Genomic DNA, 22,885 nt, shown 5'->3' with positions numbered 1-22,885 from the left:
ACATTGAATTAACTCCTGAACTCACCAGAACTCACTCTACAGCTCAAGTAAAACCATCTGGATTTCTCCGCTTCGCACACGTGCGTCCCGACTCCCTCTACCCCTGGCGACCTGACTACACTCACTTAGTAAGCCGTTCAACTGTTAATCACAGTTACTTCTCGTTTATTCTGCAACATTTTAGTTCTTGTATTCACCAGTTCTCTTACCCCTCTTTTCATACAGTTGGCGATTCTACCGTTCACGTTCCAGTTTCACTTCTTGTAAATAAAACACCTTTTACTGATTCAGTTGTTGTTCTGAGTGTTCTTCTGTATGTGGGTCAGATCCATCTCGAAGAAAATGACACTTCCTCAAATTGCTGAGCACCTTTCTGCATGTTTCCTCTGGTATTTTAATGATTCATGTTTGGCGAAGACAGGCAGGTCTTTGAGGTAGGAAGGCCTCCTTGCCATCACCTTAATCTTTAGCAGATCCCCTATCAGATTCAAGTCAGAAATCTGAATGGTTCGATCCGAAACGTTGTTATTTCTAGTTAGAAGAAACATTAAAAGATTATTTTAAACCTAAATCTGCCTGGGGTGTGAAGAATGTTGAGTTTGTAAACTTGAAAATGTCATCATCATTCTTAACTACTAAGTAAAGTTACACTCTCGATGTAACTTTAAGGCTCTTATTGATAATTGTTGGTGCATTAGTTTCTCTGGGTTGTGTTTAACCGGTTTGCCTAGTTTATGCTAGAGTAGTTCTAACTCTCAGGGAGGTTTCAGGTTTAATTTGAAGAAAGTAAAGAAGACAGAAGGGATAAGAGTCAGGAATGTTTGACATGTTGGAGAGCTTTGCAGGTAATTACAGTAAGAACAGTGTTGCTACAGAGCTCACACAGGTGCACACAGGTAGATACATTGCTGGTCTCATTTCTGTCAGTCTGGGACCTTTTATTGCAGTCATCAAAGCACATGTCCGAGCGGCGGTCTCCGGTTGTCAACAAGCTTTCACACCAACACTGCAGGTTTGTTACATGTTCCACGGCTGTGGCTCTCCACCCCACTGACACCATTATGTGCTGGGAAACTGGTGTCTCACAGCCCACTAATATGGATACAGGCCTGCCTTTCTCCAGTGTGTTTTATTACTCTAGGTTAGTGGGTTAGAGGGAGGCATAATGGATACAAACAACGGGCTGAATTAATTAATGTCAAACAACTAAGAATATGAAGTTCAGACAGTTACTGATCTATAGGAAATAAAACCATTTGACTTAGTTTTAAATATTTTATTTTGTTCTTTCATTTCTGACAAAATGTTTTTTTTCTATGGTTCACTACCTCACAAATACCTGAAGAACAATCCAGCCGACAGAGTTTACAGAATTTGCACAAAAATACAAAATATTTCTTCAGACAATGATGAGATTTTGGCGAAAGTAGAGAGAAAGTTGAGCCAGGCTTGAAGCTCCGTAGATTGGTCAGACTTTAGACTAGAAACATCATTTAAAGCTTAAACAACTCAAAGGTTAAGGCTTTAATCCTGTAAATTGTATTTTGATGCCTTTTTTAAACAATCATAGTTTAAATTTTATAATTTTTTAGCTTTTTCTTCAGATTGTTCAGTTCAGTGTGAGCTGAACTAGGTTTTGACCCTGTGAAATAGTTAGAAACTTAATTTAAAGTAGATTAAAAGTATTTTTCTGCCCACAGTTTCATCTCTGCATGTAAGATTGATACATCCACACATAGGTATTTTTGTCAACTCTCACCTGGTGTCTCCTACTGCTATAGAACTTATAGTTTTCTTGTCAAATCAGCCCAGTGTTGGTTTCTCTGAAAAACTGGATTTCAAAGGTCAATTAAACCTGTCTGTTCAGTTCAGTTCATTTATTTAGCAACGAATCACAACAAATTTAGTCTGAAGGCACTTTAGAAACAACAATCCAGTCTGTACACATGGATAAAATGAATTCAGTCCAATCATATAAACAGATTCAAAGTCATTTCCACATTATTCCTAGTTACCAAACAATGCAGTCAGCACCAGTTTTTATTCAGACTGGTCAGAAGCTTTCTGTCTAAGGAGACCCAGCGGATTGCATCCCTTCACAGACCTCTCTTGAACAACCTACAGAAGGTTCTGGCTCTCATGGGTCCAGTTGTCACACAGTATTGGTACTCTGAGGTCGGCCACAGCAGCCATAACCATAAGGTTGTTTTCTCAGATTGTTCTAAAAGCACAGTGTGTTGACCATGGACTTTCTGTTTGCCTGCCCGCTATTTAGCAGCTATGCTACCTTTTTATTGTCATTTATTATTTCTGTAACTATTCCCTGATTTTTGCCTTGCAGTGCTCCATACAGGATATTTATATTAATAAATTATACAGTTCAGGGTGTGGAGAGCTGCTGTCCTGCAGCTTTTAGATGCATTCCTGCTCCAACACGCCTGAAGCAATGAATGGCTTGTTACCAGGGCTCTGCTGAACCTGATGGCATGCTGAAGAGGTGATTCAACCAGGGATGCATCTAACAGCTGCAGGACAGAAGCTCTCCAGGACTGGACGGGGAGACTCCTGTAGTACAGCAAATAAAACATGCTTATTTCTGTAAAGTTAAATATTTCACCTATAAGTCAATGTTTTTCCATCACAATAATCATGGAAAACATGTAAAAATATTTTATTTAACATACTTGATTTAAACATATTGAAAATTAACATTTTAGGACAAACATCTGATTGTCTCAGTGGTAATTTTTAGACACAGGTCCTGTTGTTGTCCTCTCTGATCCCCACACATGCACACATCGGCTAACTGTATTAATAGGAGTCTGTTTTGTGTCAGGCAGGTCTTAATAGGATCATTGTGAGAGACATGGGGCTGTCTGTCAGTCTAAGTTTATTAACTGATGATAGATAACCTGGTGTGTGTGTGTGTGTGTTTTAGGACTGTGCCTCCCTGTTTGTGGGTCTCTTGTGTAATTTATAGCCCTCAATTGGAGGCCTTATCAGGTGCAGGACACATGGATGCCTCCTTCTCTCCTCCTCCTCCCCATCTTTTAACTCCTGCACACCAACTTCTACTTTTCTCTCATTTTTTCCTCTCATCCATTTCCCCAGTCCTCACTTTTTATTACAGAAGGATGCTTTCCATAATTGCTGCTCATTCTCTCCAAATATCTTAAAAACGTCTTCTTGTCAAACTTGTTTTGTTTTCCACAACCTATCTGCAGCTGGACAGGAGGACAGTCCAGCATGTCTGCAGACAAGTTCTGAGATGATTGGGTGTTAGATGCAGCCTTGTTTTGAGCTGATGGACCAGTGCTGAACAAAGGTTGTCTTAAGTTTCTTCTTGGACATGCTGGTGTAAAAAGTGGAGCCTGTGATGTTGTGGGGAAGCGGGAGCATCCATGGCATTCCTCTGTGTGTATGTTTGGATAGATAGACAGACAGACTCACCGGCCACTTTATTAGGTACACCTGTCCAACTGCTCGTTAAGGCAAATTTCTAATCAGCCAATCACATGGCAGCAACTCAATGCATTTAGGTGTGTAGACATGGTCAAGATGATCTGCTGCAGTTCAAACCGAGCATCAGAATGGTGAAGAAAGGTGATTTAAGTGACTTTGAACGTGGCATGGTTGTTGGTGCTGGTCTGAATATTTCAGAAACTGCTGATCTACTGGGATTTTCACGCACTACCATCTCTAGGGTTTACAGAGAATGGTCCGAAAAAGAGAAAATATCCAGTGAGCGGCAGTTCTGTGGACGCAAATGCCTTGTTGATGCCAGAGGTCAGAGGAGAATGTCTAGACTGGTTCGAGCTGATAGAAAGGCAACAGTAACTCAAATAACCACTTGTTACAACCAAGGCATACAGAAGAGCATCTCTGAACGCACAACACGTTGAATGGGCTACAGCAGCAGAAGACCACACCGGGTGCCACTCCTGTCAGCTAAGAACAGGAAACTGAGGCTACAATTCACACAGGTTCACCAAAATTGGACAATAGAAGATTTGAAAAACGTTGCCTGGTCTGATGAATCTCGATTTCTGCTGCGACATTCAGATGGTAGGGTCAGAATTTGGTGTCAACAACATGAAAGCATGGATCCATCCTGGCTTGTATCAACGGTTCAGGCTGGTGGTGGTGGTGTAATGGTGTGGGGGATATTTTCTTGGCACACTTTGGGCCCCTTAGTACCAACTGAGCGTTGTGTCAACGCCACAGTCTACCTGAGTATTGTTGCTGACCATGTCCATCCCTTTATGACCACAGTGTACCCATCTTCTGATGGTTCCTTCCAGCAGGATAACGTGCCATGTCATAAAGCACGAATCATCTCAGACTGGTTTCTTGAACATGACAATGAGTTCACTGGACTCAAATGGTCTCCACAGTCACCAGATCTCAATCCAAAAGAGCAACTTTGGGATGTGGTGGAACAGGAGATTCACATCATGGATGTGCATGGATGCGGATCCTGGTGTTTTCTAGATCCGATGAAGGGTTCCTTTCTTCCACCTCATTGAGTCTCTTTTCCCTAAATCCCAATAATTGGATGTGTTTTTTTCCTGAACACATAAAGCTCTAGCGTGTACATTCTCCATATTCAGCTCCCTGGAATACATCTGATTATCTTTTATATTCCATCCAAATCCACTTTGATCAAGTACCGGCACTAAATCTACATAATTCCCAACCGGTCCAGTATGTTTGAAAAAACAATTACAGATCCGCTTTTTCCCCCAATCTTCCTAAATCCAGAGGCTCATCAGGTGCCTTTTCATTACCCTGCCAGAATCAATTTTTACCTTATCTTTAAATCCAATTCATCACCTTTTGTTTGAATTCTTCCTCTGAATTTCAGGAAATTGTTTGATTGATTGTTTTCAGTGTAACAGATACGTTCTGTAGCCCAGAGCTGCTTCTTCTGCGGCACGAACTTCTGGCTTTGGACCAGTTTGCAGTTTTGAAGCACTGATCTATGTTTCTCTCTCAGCTGGTTTCCATTTAGACAGCCACCAGGTTGGGACTCAGAGGTGTTGCCCAAACTCTCTGATGTTTCCTGGATTATTAAGCTTAAGAGAACAAAGATAAAGCCAGAACTGGCCAATGTTTTAGTTCAGGTTCAGTTCTGATCTCTAAACCACTTTATTGGGACCTGGTTTTCCATCAAACTGGAAAACCCACAGATCATCACTAAATCAATCCTGGATTCTGGGTTCCTACACGATCTGGAACAGTAAAGAAAAATATAATAAGAGTATGGAAAAATGTTTGTATTTCCTGACTATTCCCTTATCCCATGTCTTTATTTCCATGTGCTTCCTTCATCTTTGTATGGTTCCTTCTTACCTTTCTTGTGTCCTCACCTTTCTCCCTTACGTTTGATCAGTTTTAGCTAAATATGTTTTTTCTTCTACTATATCTTTCTTTATATGTAATGCTTACATTTGCTTTGCTTTCTGCCTTTTAATTCACTTTTTACCGAAAATTGCTGGACAAATAAACTTGGCCAGCCCTACCGTTTGACATCAATACTGTGGTTTGCTCTCATGAAGGAATTTAAATAGTTAATTTCCTTTACTGAGCTGTATTTTAAGATGACGTTTGTCCATCCTTTTCCCCTCTTCCATGCAGGTATGGAGGAAAGAACAAATGCAGCATCGTGGGCGAGTGGAAGTCGACCCTCTAAGGTACATTTTGTTACTTTTCTTTCACTTTCAGGCTTCAGGAACAGAAATACTTTCAATCCTTCTGCTCAAGTGATTAGGATGAGGAGAATTAACCAACATGCAGAGCTGCTTAATGTGTCCTTTGTGAAATGTTGTCCCTTACTGGTATTTCATGGAGGGAATAAAACAGCTGCTCGTTTGCACTTTAATGACAGGGTAAAATGAAAGCAGTACAGCACCTTCCAAGTGTTCAGACCTTCTAAGCTTTTCCACATTTTCTCACATTTGAACCACAACCTTCCGTTAATCTTAGAGGGACTTTATGTGACAGACCAACTCGAAGAAGAGCTTAACTATGAATTGGAAAGTAAATAATAGATGGTTTTCAACTCTAACTAGTTTCCCTGTTCCTGCTGAAGAATAGCATCCCCACAGCATGATGCTGCCACCACCATGTTCACAGAGAGGATGGTCATTTCAGGGTCATGAGCTAGTTGTCCTTCACACATTGTGTTTTGCATCTAGGCTTAAAAGTTCATTTTTGGTGTCCTCTGATCAGGGAACCTTCTTCCATATGTTTGCTGTGTCTCCTTGTGGCTTGTGGCAAACAGGACTTCTTATGGCTTCAACAAAGGCTTTCTTCTTTCCACTCTTTTATATTTGACCCTTGAATGAGATTCACAGCTCCTCCAGAGTTACCATGGGCCTTTTGGCTGCTTCTCTGATGAAGCTCTTTTTGCCCGGCTTAGTTTAGGTGGACGTCCATGTCTTGGTAGGTCTGTAGGTCCATCCTCTCTCCATGTTCAGATGATGGATTGAACAGAACTCAGTGAGATGTTCCAAGCAGGGATATTGTTTTAGAACCTAACCCTGCTTTAAACATCTCTATAACCTTCTCCCTGACCTGTCTGCTGTGGTCCTTGGTCTTCATGATGCCTCTTGTTCTCTAATGTTCTCTAAAGAACCTCTGAGGCCAGAAAAGGAACAGCTTTATTTATCAGAAGGTGACAACACAAGCATGCCTCACTTTTCAGTTTTGCCTTTAATTTTTATATGTGCAAATAGTTTTTAACCCTGTATTATCTTGCTTTAACTTCTCAGCTATTCATGACTGTGTGTTGGTCCTTCACATGAAGTTCCTATGAAACACATTGAAGGTTTTGGTTGTAATCTGACAGGTTCATGGTGCTCCTCATATTCTCCAGTCAAACCAGACCTAATGAGCCTTTCAGGGTTTAGATGAGAGATAAAAATGTTTAAACGATAAAGACGTTTCTCAGACATGTTTATATCATTTTTGACTTTCAGTTTTTCCTTAAATACATAAATCAATTTTTTTTCTGTGCTGAAGGTGGCTGCTGGTGCTGTTTTATTGTTGAATCTAACTGCCTGGTCTTTCTGCAGAGTTACGCAGACGGGTCACAGTACATGGCGTCACACGACAGCCTCTCGCCTCCGTACTCAAACTCCAGGCTAACAGGTCGGCTAATTTCTACATTTCACTTCAGTTTTTCTCCTCTGTCAGCTTCAGATTGGCTGCTTTGTTTTGGCTGTTTGTGTCTGGGAGTGGAATATCGTCGGCTCGCTGTGTGGAGAAACGCCAGCCGGCGTCTGCTCATTTACCCATGATGCTCTCTGCCTCTGGCTCTCTCCGATGTGGCGCCAGTTGTGAGCAAATGGCCACTGACACAGATAATCTGCCTCACACACACACACACACACACACACAGCCACTGAAACATGCAGATATGCACACAGCACAGAGCTTAATTACCTTTGACTGGATGCATCAAATATGGAAGATGTCAGCTCTCCGCCGCTGACTCTACCTGCTGTCTTTTTGCTTTCCCTTTTCGTTTGCTCAAACTGAAACATTTAATCTTTGAATCTGAAGGTGCAGAGTATCTAGTCATACTAAATGTGTAACATGTTTAAATGTTTTTATTTCAAAACATGATAATATTAGCTGTTCCTGCTGCTGCTAAAATAATTTGGGGGATTGTCGATAAATCAGAATATGCTTTAAAGGTTCATTTATTTCAGGAATGCAGTCATATAAATTCATAACATGCAGAGTAGAATGATATATATTTCTAGCTTTCCTTTTCGATTACTTTTGATGCGTGTGCCTTACAGTTAATGAAAACCCAAAATTCTGTTTCTCAGAAAATTCAAATATTGCATGTTATGTCCAATACAATCATGATTAAGACCTTACAGTTGTCCACAGTCACTGAGATATTCCACAAGGAGGGTAAACCACCAAAGGTCATTGCTAAAGAAGCTCAAAGAGTGCTGTATCCAAGCATTACAATGGAAAGTTTAGTGGAGGAAAAAGTGTTTTGTAAAAAGATGCATATATCAGTTTCACTTTTTGAGTTTGATAAATAAAAGGAATTGGATTAATTCATAATTGTTGTTGGGATTAATTTTAAACAATATTTCAATATACTGAGATGCACCTCTTAAATAGGTTGTGTTAATTATATTAACTGGTTTCAGTAATTCAATTCAAAAAGCAAAACCCTGATATAGATTTAATACACACAAAGTCACACATTTTGAGCTTTTATTTCTGTTAAATACGGCTGTATCTAAGTATTTTAATGGAACATTCGGTGGAAGAAAGAAGTGTGGTAGAAAAAGATCCATAAGCAAAAGAGATAACCACATACTTGGGAAGACTGTGAATCAAATCCCATTTAGGAAGAGAGACCACGTAATCTAAGTCCAGGGTGATGTTTCCACAGTTAGTGATGATTTGTGGTGCCTTGTCATCTCCTGCTGCTGATCCACTGTCTGTTTTATGAAGTCCCGAGCCATCTACCAGCTTTATGAAGATTTTAATATCATTTTCCAGATACAAATTTTTAATTTCCAACAGGACTTGGTGGCCGTCCACACTGCCATACGTATCAATTCTTGCTTTAATGACTGTGGTATCACTGTGCCTGGTTAGCAAACCAAAGCAGTTTAGGAAAAACAACCAGATGTCACAGTAATGCAGAAAATATTGATTTAAATGTCTAGGTATAGTAGCCCTTGTGACCATTTAAAATTGGTAAAGAACATATTTAAATGTTGCATTTGCAGTAAAAATGTTAAGTATACAACTTCATAAATTAGCCAAACAAGGGAATATAAAAGGTAAAAAATGCTTTTGTTTTGAGTGAGAAATTTAATCCTAATCCTCGTCTTGTCTTCATGAACCACCATTTAAAGTTTGGCGCTGCGGGCCTTCTGCAGGAGTGATCTATTGTGAGCCCGATGTGTTGTGACAGTGTTGTGATTACGATTTGTATGAGCAGAGGCAGAGCGAGGACGGACAAGGAAATACAGAAATGGAAATATCATATTCTTCATCTGGCGCAGAGGAGCCACAATTTACTTATATAATGAAAACACTAAGAGACGGAGACAGCCTGGAATATACAACACACACAGTCCATTTTCTACTAAACCCTTTTCACCTTATAACTGTGACTGTTTGGGTTTACCACAACCAGTTAGATAACTAGTCCGGTGAAAATCCAATGAACCTTGATGGTAATACTAGCTTCTGTTGCTGTGGATTTGTTGGTGAAAACTGCTGTCTTTCAACATCAGGAAGAGCTCCTGGTGTCGGTCTATCCTCTGAAGCAAGATCCCCAACTGAAGCAGAGTAACTGTTAACTGTTTTAAAATCATGATTTCATTTATTAAGGGGAACGTTTTCAGAGCCAACCTGGTTTCACCCCCTAAACCTAACTACTGGCTATCCTCCGAAACAAATGTTACCAAGTGTTTATTGTCCTTCTGCGTACCAGAGTGTGCTTGAACAACACAAATATAAATGATTAGGAACAAATAAATGAAATGAACATCTGAAATTTTGAATTCTGAAATGATGAGTATGTCAAAACACATTTTAATGGCATTTTGAGCAGGATTGTGAAAAAACTCATCCCTACAAATATGGAAAATGATGTTGGGAGATGACAAGATCTACGTTGGAAGTGTGATGTGATGCATGAAGGGGTTGTGATCTTTTCATTAGCATCCATAAGAAACCTGCTTGTTGTTTGCTGTTTTGTTGGAAATTTACCGAAACTGTGTGCTGCTGAGCTTTGTATGAACATTAAAGAATAGTGTGAAGAAATAAGAACCGATCAGTTTCTGTCACCTGATGCCAAGGCAGAACTCCTCCGCTTACAGAGTCCAGCATGGTTTTACCTTACAGAAGCCCCACAACTCCATGTTGCGCAGACAAACATGCTGGAAGATAATTCAGGCATAAATAATCGGTTCTGTCATCCTCTGAATGAACATTAGGTAGGAAGGGACAAATTGCGATCTGACATGGAGCGACAGTTATTTATACTATGGAGATATTTCCATATTCCCATCATAATTCTGTTCATTTGTTTTTAAAACCCGTGTGTAAACTGTGTCAAAATCTTATTCTTAGGTAGAAAAATACACAAAACATGTTTGGGAAATTCAGTTAATCCTTGAAGGTTCAAAGACGTTTTGCACAGTTATTGTTTGAAATCCTATAGAATTTAAACAGTTTCAGACCAATTAAGTGTAAATAATAAGTTGTCCTACTAAATACGTGATCCAACTAAATCAAAAATACATATACGTGATATTGCAGGCATGGATGATTAAAACCAGGACCACGGAGCGACACGTGGATTAGAGGTAGAGCTGGCGTCCCATATGCAGCGGCTGATGATCCGCAATGCTGCCATCCAGGGTCCAATTTCTGACCTTGAGAGCTTTGCTGCATGTCGTCATCTTTCTCTCTCTGCCCATTTCTTGTCTGAATACTGCAAGTAAAGGCCAGTAGTGAGACAAAAACTTTGATACTAAAATACAAGGGCATTACTTAAAATCAGAAATTCCTCAACTTTTTAAAGAGCAACTGGTATAAGAGCGCTTAAGGGGTCAGAACTTTAATACACAGCAGCTCTGAAAACTGTATATCTCACTGTAAAAATGACAGTTCAAAAAACAAACTGAAACTATGATGAATCGTGCCATTCGTCTTAAACAACTCAAGTAAAAATCAAATAAATATATATGAAAACTATCTAAAAAATTAAAAAAGCTGAAATAACCAGGTTATGTGTGTGCATTGTCTTCTGATTCAGAGTAAGCATCCATCCTTCCTGATTCATCCTTCCTGTTCAACATCATTATATACAAACCATGGCATAGTAAAAGGAAACTGGGAAAATATGGGATCACAGCATCACTAAAATGAGACATTTCTCTAGAACTGGTGAAAACACAGGATATAAACTGGCTTGGGAGGCTGCAACTGGGCTAACGGCAACACTGAACAAGTGGCAGAAATTTCCAATAAATTCTGGTTTTCCATGTGGGAACAATGTCCTGTCTTCTCCATATGTCTGGACCTAGGAATATGGTTGTGAGACAGAATTCTTCTCTTTCTAAGAAAAGATCCAGGCCAGGCTAAAACCTCCCAAAGCCTTGCAGGAGGATGTGTTATGAGCTAAGAACAATTATACTTACTTTAAAGCACGGTGGTGGCAGTATCATGCTCCTGGGTGACTTTACGTCAGATAAAATTGAGCTTTTTGCTGTGGTGGATGAAATTATGAACAGTTCCAAATTCCAGTCAGTTGTGACCCAACACCTTCAGGTGCCTGCTAGAAAGCTGAAGATGAGGAGGGATTTTATTTTTCAGCCTCACGGTGAGACCAACCAAACATCTAAATTAGCAAAACAATAACTTCCCAAGAAGAAAATTAAAGGTTTTGGATTCAGAACAAAATTTGACAGAAAATCTGTGGGGTCAGCTGAAGAAGTCTGTGGACAAGAGATGTTCTGACAAGCTCTGAGAGATTTGGAGAACTGTTTCAAGGCAGAATGGAGAAACATTAACAAGTAACAAAGACAACTTGCTTCCAGAGAGTATTGTTTAAGGGTATGCACATTTATACACTCAGGGTATATAAGCTTTTTAAAATGTTTGATTTTTTTCAAACAGATTTGTTTGTTTTCAGCTTAATTGTACAGAGTCTTTGTCATATATAGAAAAGGTTTTAATGTTTGTCTGCTTGGTGGTCATTACTAGCCTGCAGTTGGTTGCTTAACAGACATGCTGCTGATAGCATGGCAACTGTAAAAAGCCATTGTAAATTGGTTAAAAATCACTGTAAATACTAAAATAGGTATTTAATATTTGTATTTTCAAAACGTTTGTCCAGATGTGTTACTAGCAATAAGGTAGGCTTATTCAATAATATTAATTAAAGAATAAAGTATGTTTATATACGCATGACCAGTTTAAATTTTATACAGTTTCATTGGGATTCTAAATGGTAATGTGACAGTGCTTTGTGTGTTCTTAATTTGACTTTAAAGATGCTGTCATGACCTCATTTGTATTTTTAAACTTTTTTGTAGTTTTTGTTGAGTGAATTCTGCAGCAGTCACAGTGAATCATTTATCCCAGAGCTCTGAAAGCTCTCTGGTAAAACAAAACTAGAGATTTTACAGTTTTTATAGTCTATTGTGAACATCACTCTGGAGTTATTTCTGTACTTAAACTATTGCCTTTGATAATCCCTTTTATTTTGTTGTCAATGACAGTTGTCTGTTTGGATTATATGCAGAGTAAACCATAAAAGGAAACCACAGTTCAGAGTTAAATAAACCCAACCTGAACATGTTAAGTGTGAAGCTCTCTTTCTGTCTCCTCCCACCTTTTTAACCTTGTCTGTCTTCTTTAAACCGACCCCCCCTGCAGATTAGAGTGATGTTATGCTCTAGATAATCAGCAAAGGGATTAGTGTCATCTGAGCGACCCCACTAGATTAATCTACAGCTACACACACACACACACACACACACACGTGTACTGTGATCTAGCAATAAGAAGATGTGTGTGAGGTGAATGTGTATATGTGTTTCTGTTCATGTAGACAGCTCATTGAGTCACCATTGAGGTCTGTTTGTTTGCTTCAATGTGGCTCTTGTTATAAACGGGGGGATTTTGAGCATGTTGGTTAAAGTTTCAAATTGATGCGCATGTTATTTTCATTTTAGAGTGTACATACTTTTCAATGTGTAGAGGTAACTTTCATGTGTGTTTACATCCCTATGAAAGGCTTTTCTCTTTTTACATCTCAGTGAATAACCAAATGAGCTGCCTGCAGAGCAGGTGCTCAAGCCCCACCAGCACCACCATGGTCTCCAACACACCCTCAGATGCACATATAAACACTAACATGCACACACATTGTAACTGTCACATAATAATACACAGCCTTAGCTTGCACTTGCAAAAAGGATGATGTTTAGATGATAAAATAGTGGCAAGATAGGCAGTTACAGCATGAACACAATTAAATATTTAATATGTTTACTCAATTTGCCAGTATAATTTTTCAATATGCTGTCTTAGTTGAAAATTCTTTCTTTAATTAATTTTACTCCGAGTACCTATTAGCTTGATTCTGATCAGTTGTTAGTCTGATTATGAACAGCTTTTAGCTTAGCTTCTTGTAGTTGTTAGCTGGTAACAACTGATTTTAAATAGCCGTTAGCTTAGCTTCCAGTAGGTGTTAGCGGTTAACCACTGATTTTGAATAGCCGTTAGCTTAGCTTCCAGTAGTTGTTAGCTGTTAACAAAGTTCTGAATAGATAGTAGCTTAGCTACCAGCTAAACCTTGACTCGGATTAGCTAAATCCAAGTCAAGGTGTTAAATTGAATATGGAATGTGGTTGGCTTGAAACGCTGTTTGTTTAGGTCTCATTAGCTGTTAGCTTGGGTTTGTGCAGCTTTTACCTTGACTTTGAAAAACTGTTGGTTTGACTATGTTTAGCTTTGAGTTTGAGTCTAATTGGTTGTTAGCTTAGCATCTAGTAGCTGTTGGCTTTACCCAAAGTAGCTGTTACCTTGGCTCTGTTAGCTGGACTATGCAATGAGAATTTCTCCCTAAACTCTCCAAATTAGGATTACTGTAGTCCCTTTCAAAAACACTTCAATGCGGGATTAAGGGGCTCCATGTGATTTGTGAAAGGACAGATGCGGCGATGAACGCTGAAGCCCACATCTGTAACGCCCCTGACTTACAAAGTTAGGTAGTTACAGTCCCTTGTCAGCTCACTTGTATAAAGGTAAGCCAGATTTGTGAGCTGAGGGAGTGATTTAGAAATGATATATAGTTTGTGCAAGCAGCCAGCTGCATGATTTAAAAGCGTAAAAAATCCTTCGAAATAATTTTGGACGAGAAGAGTCACAAGGTGAGATATATAATTTAAAATTAAAACATTTTCATCCAACAACAGGATCGCTACCTACAGATTTTATGTGTAGTGCTGACATTAGTGCTGCACCAGACCTCCTATTGTCCCTCAATGCCAGCTTTATTTCTGAAAGCTCAAAGAATATCCTTGTCTCCACTTATTTATGAATAGCTAGAGGCAACACAGGTTTTTTGCTAAAAAACAAAACATATAATCTAAAAGTGAAATTGAACTAAGACCTATTTTTTCTGAAATGAAACTTGGGTAAAAGCACTAATTTAAATATAAAAAATTCACAAATCCATGTACATCAGTTATTTTGACTCTTGTTGCATATTTGTAAAATTGCAGCTTTAAGCTGAAATGTTGAAAACAAAACACATAAAACGGAAGAAAAAACAGTGTCTGTACCTGATGATCTGGACTCCCCCGCCTCTCCTGCTGGTTCTGTTGAAATGCAGTGAGTCAGCCGTCTGTCTCACCTCTGTGCGACCTTATTAATGAGTGTTGAGCTATGAGGCCGGACCCCCTCTGAGGAGGTCACATCTGGACACTTTATTTAGAAGTACATATCTGTCTCTCTTCCTCTTTTTATCTCTTCTTCTCCCTTGGAAATGTACTCAGCCGTGGTTTTAGTTTTTCTATCCCTTGCTCTTCCTATCAGCTTCCATCTTGTTTCTTTAGTCCTAATTTTCAAACTGAATTTACTCTCTTTTTGTGTCATTGACCCCGAGCTTCTCTGTTTTATTTTCTCCCCTTCCCGTTATCTCAGTATAATCCTCTGTACCTTTCCCCTTCTCACTGATCGGCCTCTCTTGTGTCCTTCTCCACCCCAGGAGCTTATCACCTCGACTGGGTGTCATGCCATGGTTGTCCCCTTTGGTGCCACCTTGTCTTAATGTGCTGCTTTCAGCTACTTGTGCTCTGAATGTTTAAACAAAGAGAAGGGGAACAACTATAGGAAGAAATAACTTGATGACCCATTTTCAGTTTTCTAGCAGAAGCTAACAGATTTTTATTTAAAACGTCCTGGTATGCCATATTTCACACCAAACCCATTTAAAGGGTTTATTGGTTTCATCTGAAGTAAGAACACGGTTCCAGTTAAAATCCCAATAAAGTGTAACAAACTTCATGTTTGTGATGGTTTGACAGAAAACCCTTTTGGTTTTGCAGTGTTGATAAGTTAAACTATATTACTCCTATAAGTTCTCCTGGATCAGTGCTTCATTGTTCTCTTTGTGTCTCTGCTCTGTTCTCTCAAACCCCCAGTCGGTCGTGGCAGATGGCCGCTCAAACTGAGCCTGGTTCTGGTTCTGCTGGAGGTTTCTTCCTGTTAAAAGGGAGTTTTTCCTCTCCACTGTTGCTACATGCATGCTCAGTATGAGGGATTGCTGCAAAGTCAACGCCAGTGACTGTCCACTGTCTCTACAAGCTCATCCAGGAGGAGTGAATGCTGCAAGTCACTGACTGGATGCAATCTGCACTTTTTATCCAATTTGAATAAATAACTGAATCTGACTGAACTGTTCAATAGTTAGGATTAATAGGAATGTATGAACTTGACTTTTGTGAAGAGCCTTGAGACGACATGTGTTGTGAATTGGCGCTATTTAAATAAACTGAATTGAATTGAATTACTCAGTTGAAATCAGTCAATCCTGTAATATATGTAAACAAATGTGATAAATTCTTCATTTTTGAATTGAACAAATTCCATCACATGTTTAAAGAAGAAAGGACATACATTAAGAATTGCCACCAATCAAAAATCATTACACTTTAAGCATTTAGGAAAAATCACTAGGAACTTTAATTCAATGTAGCCAAGAAATAATCCACAATTATATATTTCTGATTCTACTCCACTGCTACAGATAAAGAATATAAAACAAACATTGAAAATATTATCTAAGTAGATGAAGGGTTACATTTTCATCAAACATTTACAGTTTGTATTCACACGGGGTTACACTTGTTGGCTTACCCAGCGAACCAACTGTGGACTTTGTTCATGCAGCTTCCGTATCTCCATTTCTTGCCTTGATAGATGTAGACATCTCAGCAACATCTGTGGGTCTGACAGGGAGGTCACTCAGAAACTGGGAGCCGGTTTGTTTTGGATCAGTTTAGATGCCTTGGTGGTTTGCAACTTTGCACTCAGAACTGGGTGATGCCAAAAGAAAAATAAAACATTTACTCTTAAAATAAAATCTTGAAATTAATCAGTTTTCTTGTTAATTTAGTTGGAGAAAACTTTTTCCTAGTCATGGTTTTTGTCTTGTGTCTGTCTAAAAATCAGCTATTAGCTTTAGCTTCCAGGGAAGGAGTCACAAGGGACTAATCAGCCAATCAGAAGAAGGCTTGGGATAACACATGAGATATGACACATTATATTCTTCAGACTAAGAATATAGAGAAGAACTTTGACACATACCAGCAGACACTGATCACTTTCTATATAAGAGGTTGCTGTGGCATAATTTAAGAGCATTTCTGAGGGACCTTGGATGGGTCTTTTAAATTATAGCTCTGACTGTAGATATGGGCATGTTTTGGCCTGGAGCCATTTTCTTTTTGCCATTTCCTGATTTATAAAGATCAGCACACATGTCTTGCTGTAATGGCATGCTCTCTTGTCTTTCCCATTTTCAAGAGCAGTTTAAAGGAATGGGAAGGGTATGTTCTCATGCCTTTCCCATTTAGAAGAATGGCTTAATAAATGGGGCTTTGGTCAACTGACAAAAGTACAGGATTAGGCACTGTGAAAACACAATTATCTTAAATAACAAAAACATTTGATTATTGACAAATTAGTCAGCTCAAAATTAAATGTGATAACATTTTAAAAATATATTTAAAAATTCTGGTACATTTTAGTGATATCGGCCGAATCCAGTTTAAGGTGCACAAAGTATGAAATAAAGAAGATAAAGTAGGAGCAATTAATAAATAAAAACCGATTTTTTCCTTTAGGATCCTCTGCTTCCCACTGTGCCCTGAATGCTTTTCTACGTTTTGTCTCGGTTAATTGAAGCAGTCACCGTCTCCTTCTCAGTGATTTCAATGGATGTCATAAACTGATTAGCACTGCATTGACTTCATTGCATTAACAGGAGCGCACATTGTGAGCCACTGTGGAGTATTTAGTATATTATTGTTTTGAAGGGGCCGTGCATCACATGTAAATTGTCTGTGTAATTAGATCTGACATAGTAATAATAGGTCTCGTCAAGACGAGAGGGCGGAGGGTGGAAATGTGAAACATACACTTCTAATGCGTCAGGGAGCAGAGAAAGGACTTTTCTCTACAACAACTTTTTGTTCTATTTAGAAAGGTCAAAGTACTGGTCTGAGAAGGAGTTTATTGGAGGTAGTCAGGGTGAGGAACTACTGTGTGATACATGATAGAGGCATGCAGAGTACAAGCCTAAGATCATGACGACTGCAGAAATCTGTGTATATGAGTCTAAATACAGTTTGGTCAGAAGTTTTTATCCACTCATCAGGGGCAGTAGTTAGCTAACCTAACCTTAAATATTTAAGTAGTTTCCTGCCTATTTAGTTGAGGTTTAGCAAACTAGCCGTCTTTAGCCATTTTATCAGACTATGTTTCCAATTTGCTTTACAAACCCGTAAATTTGTCGTCACTTGTAAAGAAAAACAAGTCCTGCCCCTTGTCATAAATCCTGCTTGTACCTTTCATGGACGGGATCTGTCAAGGTGCATTCATGGGGAGGAAAACTCAGGGTGCCATCTTTGCAGATGATGATGTTCTGTTGCCGTTTTCATACAATGGCTTTAGGCGTGCACTGGACCGGTTTACAAGAGAATGGGGCAGATGGGGGCACGTATCTCCTCTAAGTCTCGGGTCATGGCTCTCAACCAGAAAAAGGTGGATCTGAGACAGAGTTGAAGTCTTATTTATGATTGATAGCAGGATGAAACAGGAGACGGATAATAGGATATAGGCTTCGGCTGCAGTAACGAGGCTGTTGCTTGTCTTGGTGAGGAACATGATGTTCTTACTTTTCTAGCCTATATCTATGATCATGAGTTATGGATCATTACTGAAACAATGAGATCCTGGACACAGCTGCTGCATTAGGTTTCCTTTGCGGGGGTCATCTTTAAAGAGAGAGCATGAAATAAAGCTGCTGTCCTTCAACACTGAAAGGAGTTGGCTGAGGTGGTAAGACCACCTGAGGAGAACCCAGGGCAGACCCAGAACTTGTTGGAGTTATTATTTATGCCTTCTGACCTGGGAACACCCCCAGGAGGAGCTGGACTGTGTCGATGGAGTTCTGGATTTCTCCTGATCTGTGATAAGCAGAAGGTTATCTCTGGTCAGTTGGACGGACAGACAGATTAATAACAAAACTTTCTTCAATATGATGCCTTAGTATTTTATTTCTTTAATAAATGATTTTATCCCTTCAGCCATCAATCCTGGTCCTCTGTCTCTCCATCCGTTTTTTCCATCCTCTGCATTCTGTCATCCATCCAGATGAGTCCCTCAGAGACCGAGCTCAGGTCACTCATGTTCCTCTCTGTGTGTTTTCTTCATGCTTCACTCTGTGTGTGTCCTTTATCTTCTTATCTCTTCATGGCTCTGCTGTTATGTGTATGTACAACTGTGTGTGTGTGTGTGTGTGTGTGTGTGTGTGTGTGTGTGTGTGTGTGTGTGTGTGTGTGTGTGTGTGTGTGGATGTGACAGACTGTGAAATGGTGCGTAGTAGCACCTGGGCCCTTCAGTGTTGATTGATCGGCTTGGTCATGTGGAAGAGTCCCATCTGGCCAGCCACACTACTGTGTGTGTGTGTGTGTGTGTGTGTGTGTGTGTGTGTGTTGCAGAGAAAGTGCTTGTTTGTGTGTAAGAGGTGATAGAGATGTGCAGCATTAAACAGTGTGTTTATTGTGAACGAGGGAGAGAGAAAGAGCTCTTCAGTTATAACTGTGACACCCAGAGGCCAAAGATGAACTGGATTTTATCATCTGAAAGAGAAACTGGGAGCCTTATAAGAAATTTTCTGTTTTCTTTCCACCAAGAATCCCTCTGTTTGTGAAGGACAGAGCCCCATTTTATTTGGCGAATAATATGGCAGCTCACTGTTATATATAAAGATATATTCCTTAAACCTAGTGGCAACAGATTGGAGAAAACTCTGTCAAATTTACCACATTCTTTTCAATATTATTATTTTAGTGTTGTTTGTGACTGACATGTTTTTTTTATGCACATCTTTATTTCTAAATCTTTGCAGTATTAGTATTACTCATCATATTTCTCAAAAAAGGCTCAAAAGAAATATCTATCTCCGTGTTTACCATCTTGTAAACTGGAACTTTTTCATTCTTGTGTGAATTCCAGTTATCCCCAACTGTAATTCCAGCAGGCATGGAAATGTTCTGCTGTCCATTATTTTCCACATCAATATTGTCCTCTGGACACTAGAAAAATACCCAAATTACAACTTTTTATTGGTGGAAATTGGGGATACTTTGCCAAAATGTTGAAAAAATCTTCACAGGTCTGACATCTTTTCAAAATAAAATCCCTTCCTAAATTAGGCGGACTGAAATGGTTTTGTGATGCATGGCTTTTGTTGTGAAATGTTCACATGCATACCACCTCACTGAAAGGTTCAGAATGAATGAATGAATCAATGAAAGGGCAGCATTGTTGGATAAAGTCGTGGGGCATTAATATGTTTATTGAATTGCTTTGATAAAACTGGAATAAATGTAATATCTCTGGTATTCATACAGACCCAGTCCAGTTGATTTGGCCACATGTTTTACATCATTATCCTGATGAAAGATCGAATCATGACCCATTTTAGGATTTCTGTCAGAGGCCACCAGGTTTTCATTTAAAATCTCCCGGGATTTCAAAGACTTTATGAGGCCATGCTCTGTAACAAGGTTTCCATGAAGGTCCTTTGGAAGAAAAACAGGCCCACAGCATGACAGATCTTCCACCATACCCCACAGTGGGTATGAGGCGCTTTTCATCCTTTGTTTCTCAGCAGACCCACCTGGAATGTTTGTTGCTAAAAGCTCGCTCTTCTTCTTAAGTCCCAGTGAAGTTTAACTAACTCCACCCTGTTTATGTTTGTGATGGTAGGACAAAAAGGGCTTTTTTTTTTGGCATGACTCCCAACTTGTTGTTATAGAGACCTGTTGACCCCAAGATGTGAATTTTTACACCTGTGAGCCTTGGATCAGAAGTCGCTAGACTTTTTGGTTGTCGGTCATTTTGACTGACAGGGTCAAAACATCCGGTCATAATTTATTTGTATCCATCCGTCCATCACTCCATCCATTTTGTATACCCGTTTCTGCCGTACAGGGTCGCGGGGTTAACTGGTAACTATCTCCAGTGGTCTACGGGTGAAAGGCGGGGTACGCCTTGGACAGGTTACCAGTAACTATTTTTACCAGTCACTAATTAAAAATTAAATAGCATTTATTTTCCATTCATTTTAATTAATATTTAGTCCAAACAAGCTGAACAGAGAATCCACATCAACCAGATGAATACATTTTAATTTTTCTCTGCAGTGACCAAAACACTGACTGTGGTCCCAGTAACTACATATGAACAATGAAATTAAACAACTGCACTTAAAATATGAACAGATCACCTGCTGTGACCTGAACACACAGCCTCACAACTTCCTCCTGGTCCACATGGACCTGAATTGTGCACTTGTATGTGTGTAATCAAATGTCTCGAATGCGATTGCTGCAGAGGCTTTTGGACTTTTTCCTTGGACTTACGATTTGTCATGGCTTTTTCGACATTGTTCTGGAGGCTGAATCTGTGCTCTGCCGCCACACTAGAGACCGGAATTATAAGCGCCACTTCAGAAATTATGCTGAGGCATACCGCATGATTTTATTTGAAGGCTTTTTATACAAGTTTAGTGCCAATAAGTTTGGAGGACTGTTTAAGATGCTCAAAGTTTTCTTTATTTAGTTATTCTGTACCAAATAATACAACAGATGGTTCTTTAAACTATTGTTGCACAGTCCAAAACCCACAGTTATGGTGAATAATATTGACAAATACTGAAAGCTCAAGTTGTCTGGGGTAAAACTCACTCATTGCAAATGTATGGGATAAATTTATAGCCATAAAATCCGGATTAATGGGGCGCTGGTAGTTGAGTTGGGAAAGTGTGCGCACCACGTGCAGAGGCTATAGTCCTCGACGCGGTTGTCCTGGTTTGGATTTCCGATCTCGGGCCGTTTGCTGCATGTCTTCCCCTTCTCTCTCCACCCTCTCTCCTGTCTGATTACTGTACAATAAAGGCCACTAGTTCCAAATCCAAAAAGAAATCCAGATTAATTGATGTCGCCTGTACATCATTTGGGTCATAAGGGAATTAAGTCGAATGGAAACTAGGGTTAGGTTATTACCCAGGAAAGTTTAGCCACATTGGTCTTTTTTATGTCTGTTTATGCTCTTTAGCTTCATGTACTTTAATCCAGCTCCTTTTATCATTGCTATGGAATATGGCATTAAATGAACCCCAATTTAAAAATCAATGATATTGTTAATAGTTTGAAGGCTCCAACATGATATGTTGAATTACATGGGTGTAAAAAGTAAAAAAGTGGTCAACAATAGTGAAGATCCAAAGGATTATTGCCTTATTTAAAGGTTTATTCAACTTTTTTTTACAGTTCCGGGAAAGCAGCGAGTGTTGTTGATGCAGAAATTCAGCAGGCGTTTGTCATTCAGCTCAATAAGTTTAAGGTGGTCGTAGTATGTCTAACATTTCAGTCGTATTTTATTTTTCTGTTTCTTTAAAATTATGTCTGTAAAGCCAGAAAACCCCTTCTTGTAGCTCTTGTTTTCACTAAATGAACAGGTCTGAGCTAAAATTTAGGTTGAAGAAATAGAGTTTAAATGTGAAAAGCAATCAGAGACAAAAAGGAAAGCAGATGCTGGTAGAAACTAAGACAGAGAGACATATTAGGAGAGCGTGAGTCAGAAAAAGAGTCGTTTTTTGAAACGAAGCCAACTGATAATTAATGCCTCTGACATCAAGGTGTTCTAATTAAGCCTGGCATTCATTAAGCCAAGTGTGTGTGTTGTAGAGGGGTGTTCACTGCTAGCTTTTAGGAAGGGGGATATGTTAAGTGTTAATTTTTACTCTTTTTGGACACAAGAAAAACAGAAGTGGAAGAAACAAAGTTCAGTTGAGGCTGCCCAGCTGGTGGCAGCCATGTTGAAAGTTTGCTGTTAGCGTTAACATTGCTGTGTTCCCCACAACAACGCCCAGTTACGTTTGATTAAACTGCAGTCAATACATTTATGATCCATTTGATTTTTTTATTCCTTAAGTGTTACTGCTGCAGTTTTAAAACATCTAAATCAACTAGATGATACCTATCTGGCTAAGCTGCCATGTAATGTCTAACACTAGCTAGTCTATAACGGACAGTATAGCTGATATTAGATTTTTTTCTCTAAAGCTAAAGTTTATCCAGATTCATAAAGTTTATCCAAGTTTATCTCTGAATACACAGAACATCTTAACTAATAGTTGACTGGTTAGCTAACTTTCAATAGTTAAAAGGCTAGGATAATTAAGTGGCCATGCTGAAAGGTTTGAACAGACTGGCTGGATTAATATGTGATAGGCAGGTAATAGGCTAGGCTAATGGGCAATAGCTAACTTAAGACATAGCTTACTGGCTAGCCTAACACATACGTAATGCTGAAACAATAAAAATTCAATGATTAGTATTTTTTATTTAATTTATCAAGTCTCCTTGCAAGAAAACACCTGTTAGCTCTGATTAGACAATATTTCCATCAACTAGCTAAAAACAGATGCCTAATACTTAAGCAGGTAATTATTAACTGGCTAGGGCAACATGCTAGAATAAATTAACTTGACTAAGAGTCTAACAAACTAGGTTAGGACATGGTTACC

The 22,885-nt window shown here is 39.2% G+C and overlaps 1 protein-coding gene across 5 annotated transcripts in view; it reads left to right on the top strand.

Moving 5' to 3' along the window:
• Window positions 1-22,885, top strand: part of LOC124872883 (transcription factor 4-like) — a 272,600-nt gene that overhangs the window by 68,538 nt on the left and 181,177 nt on the right. For all 5 annotated transcript variants that reach the window (XM_047373296.1, XM_047373299.1, XM_047373298.1 and 2 more), the window contains 2 exons: window positions 5,638-5,693; window positions 7,077-7,152. In XM_047373296.1, coding sequence (XP_047229252.1) covers window positions 5,638-5,693; window positions 7,077-7,152 — 132 coding nt within the window. The remainder of the gene's footprint in view (window positions 1-5,637; window positions 5,694-7,076; window positions 7,153-22,885) is intronic.

Source organism: Girardinichthys multiradiatus, chromosome 8, assembly GCF_021462225.1.
Source record: "Girardinichthys multiradiatus isolate DD_20200921_A chromosome 8, DD_fGirMul_XY1, whole genome shotgun sequence".
Lineage (NCBI taxonomy): Eukaryota > Metazoa > Chordata > Actinopteri > Cyprinodontiformes > Goodeidae > Girardinichthys > Girardinichthys multiradiatus.
This window is presented reverse-complemented; position numbering and strand designations above follow the sequence as displayed.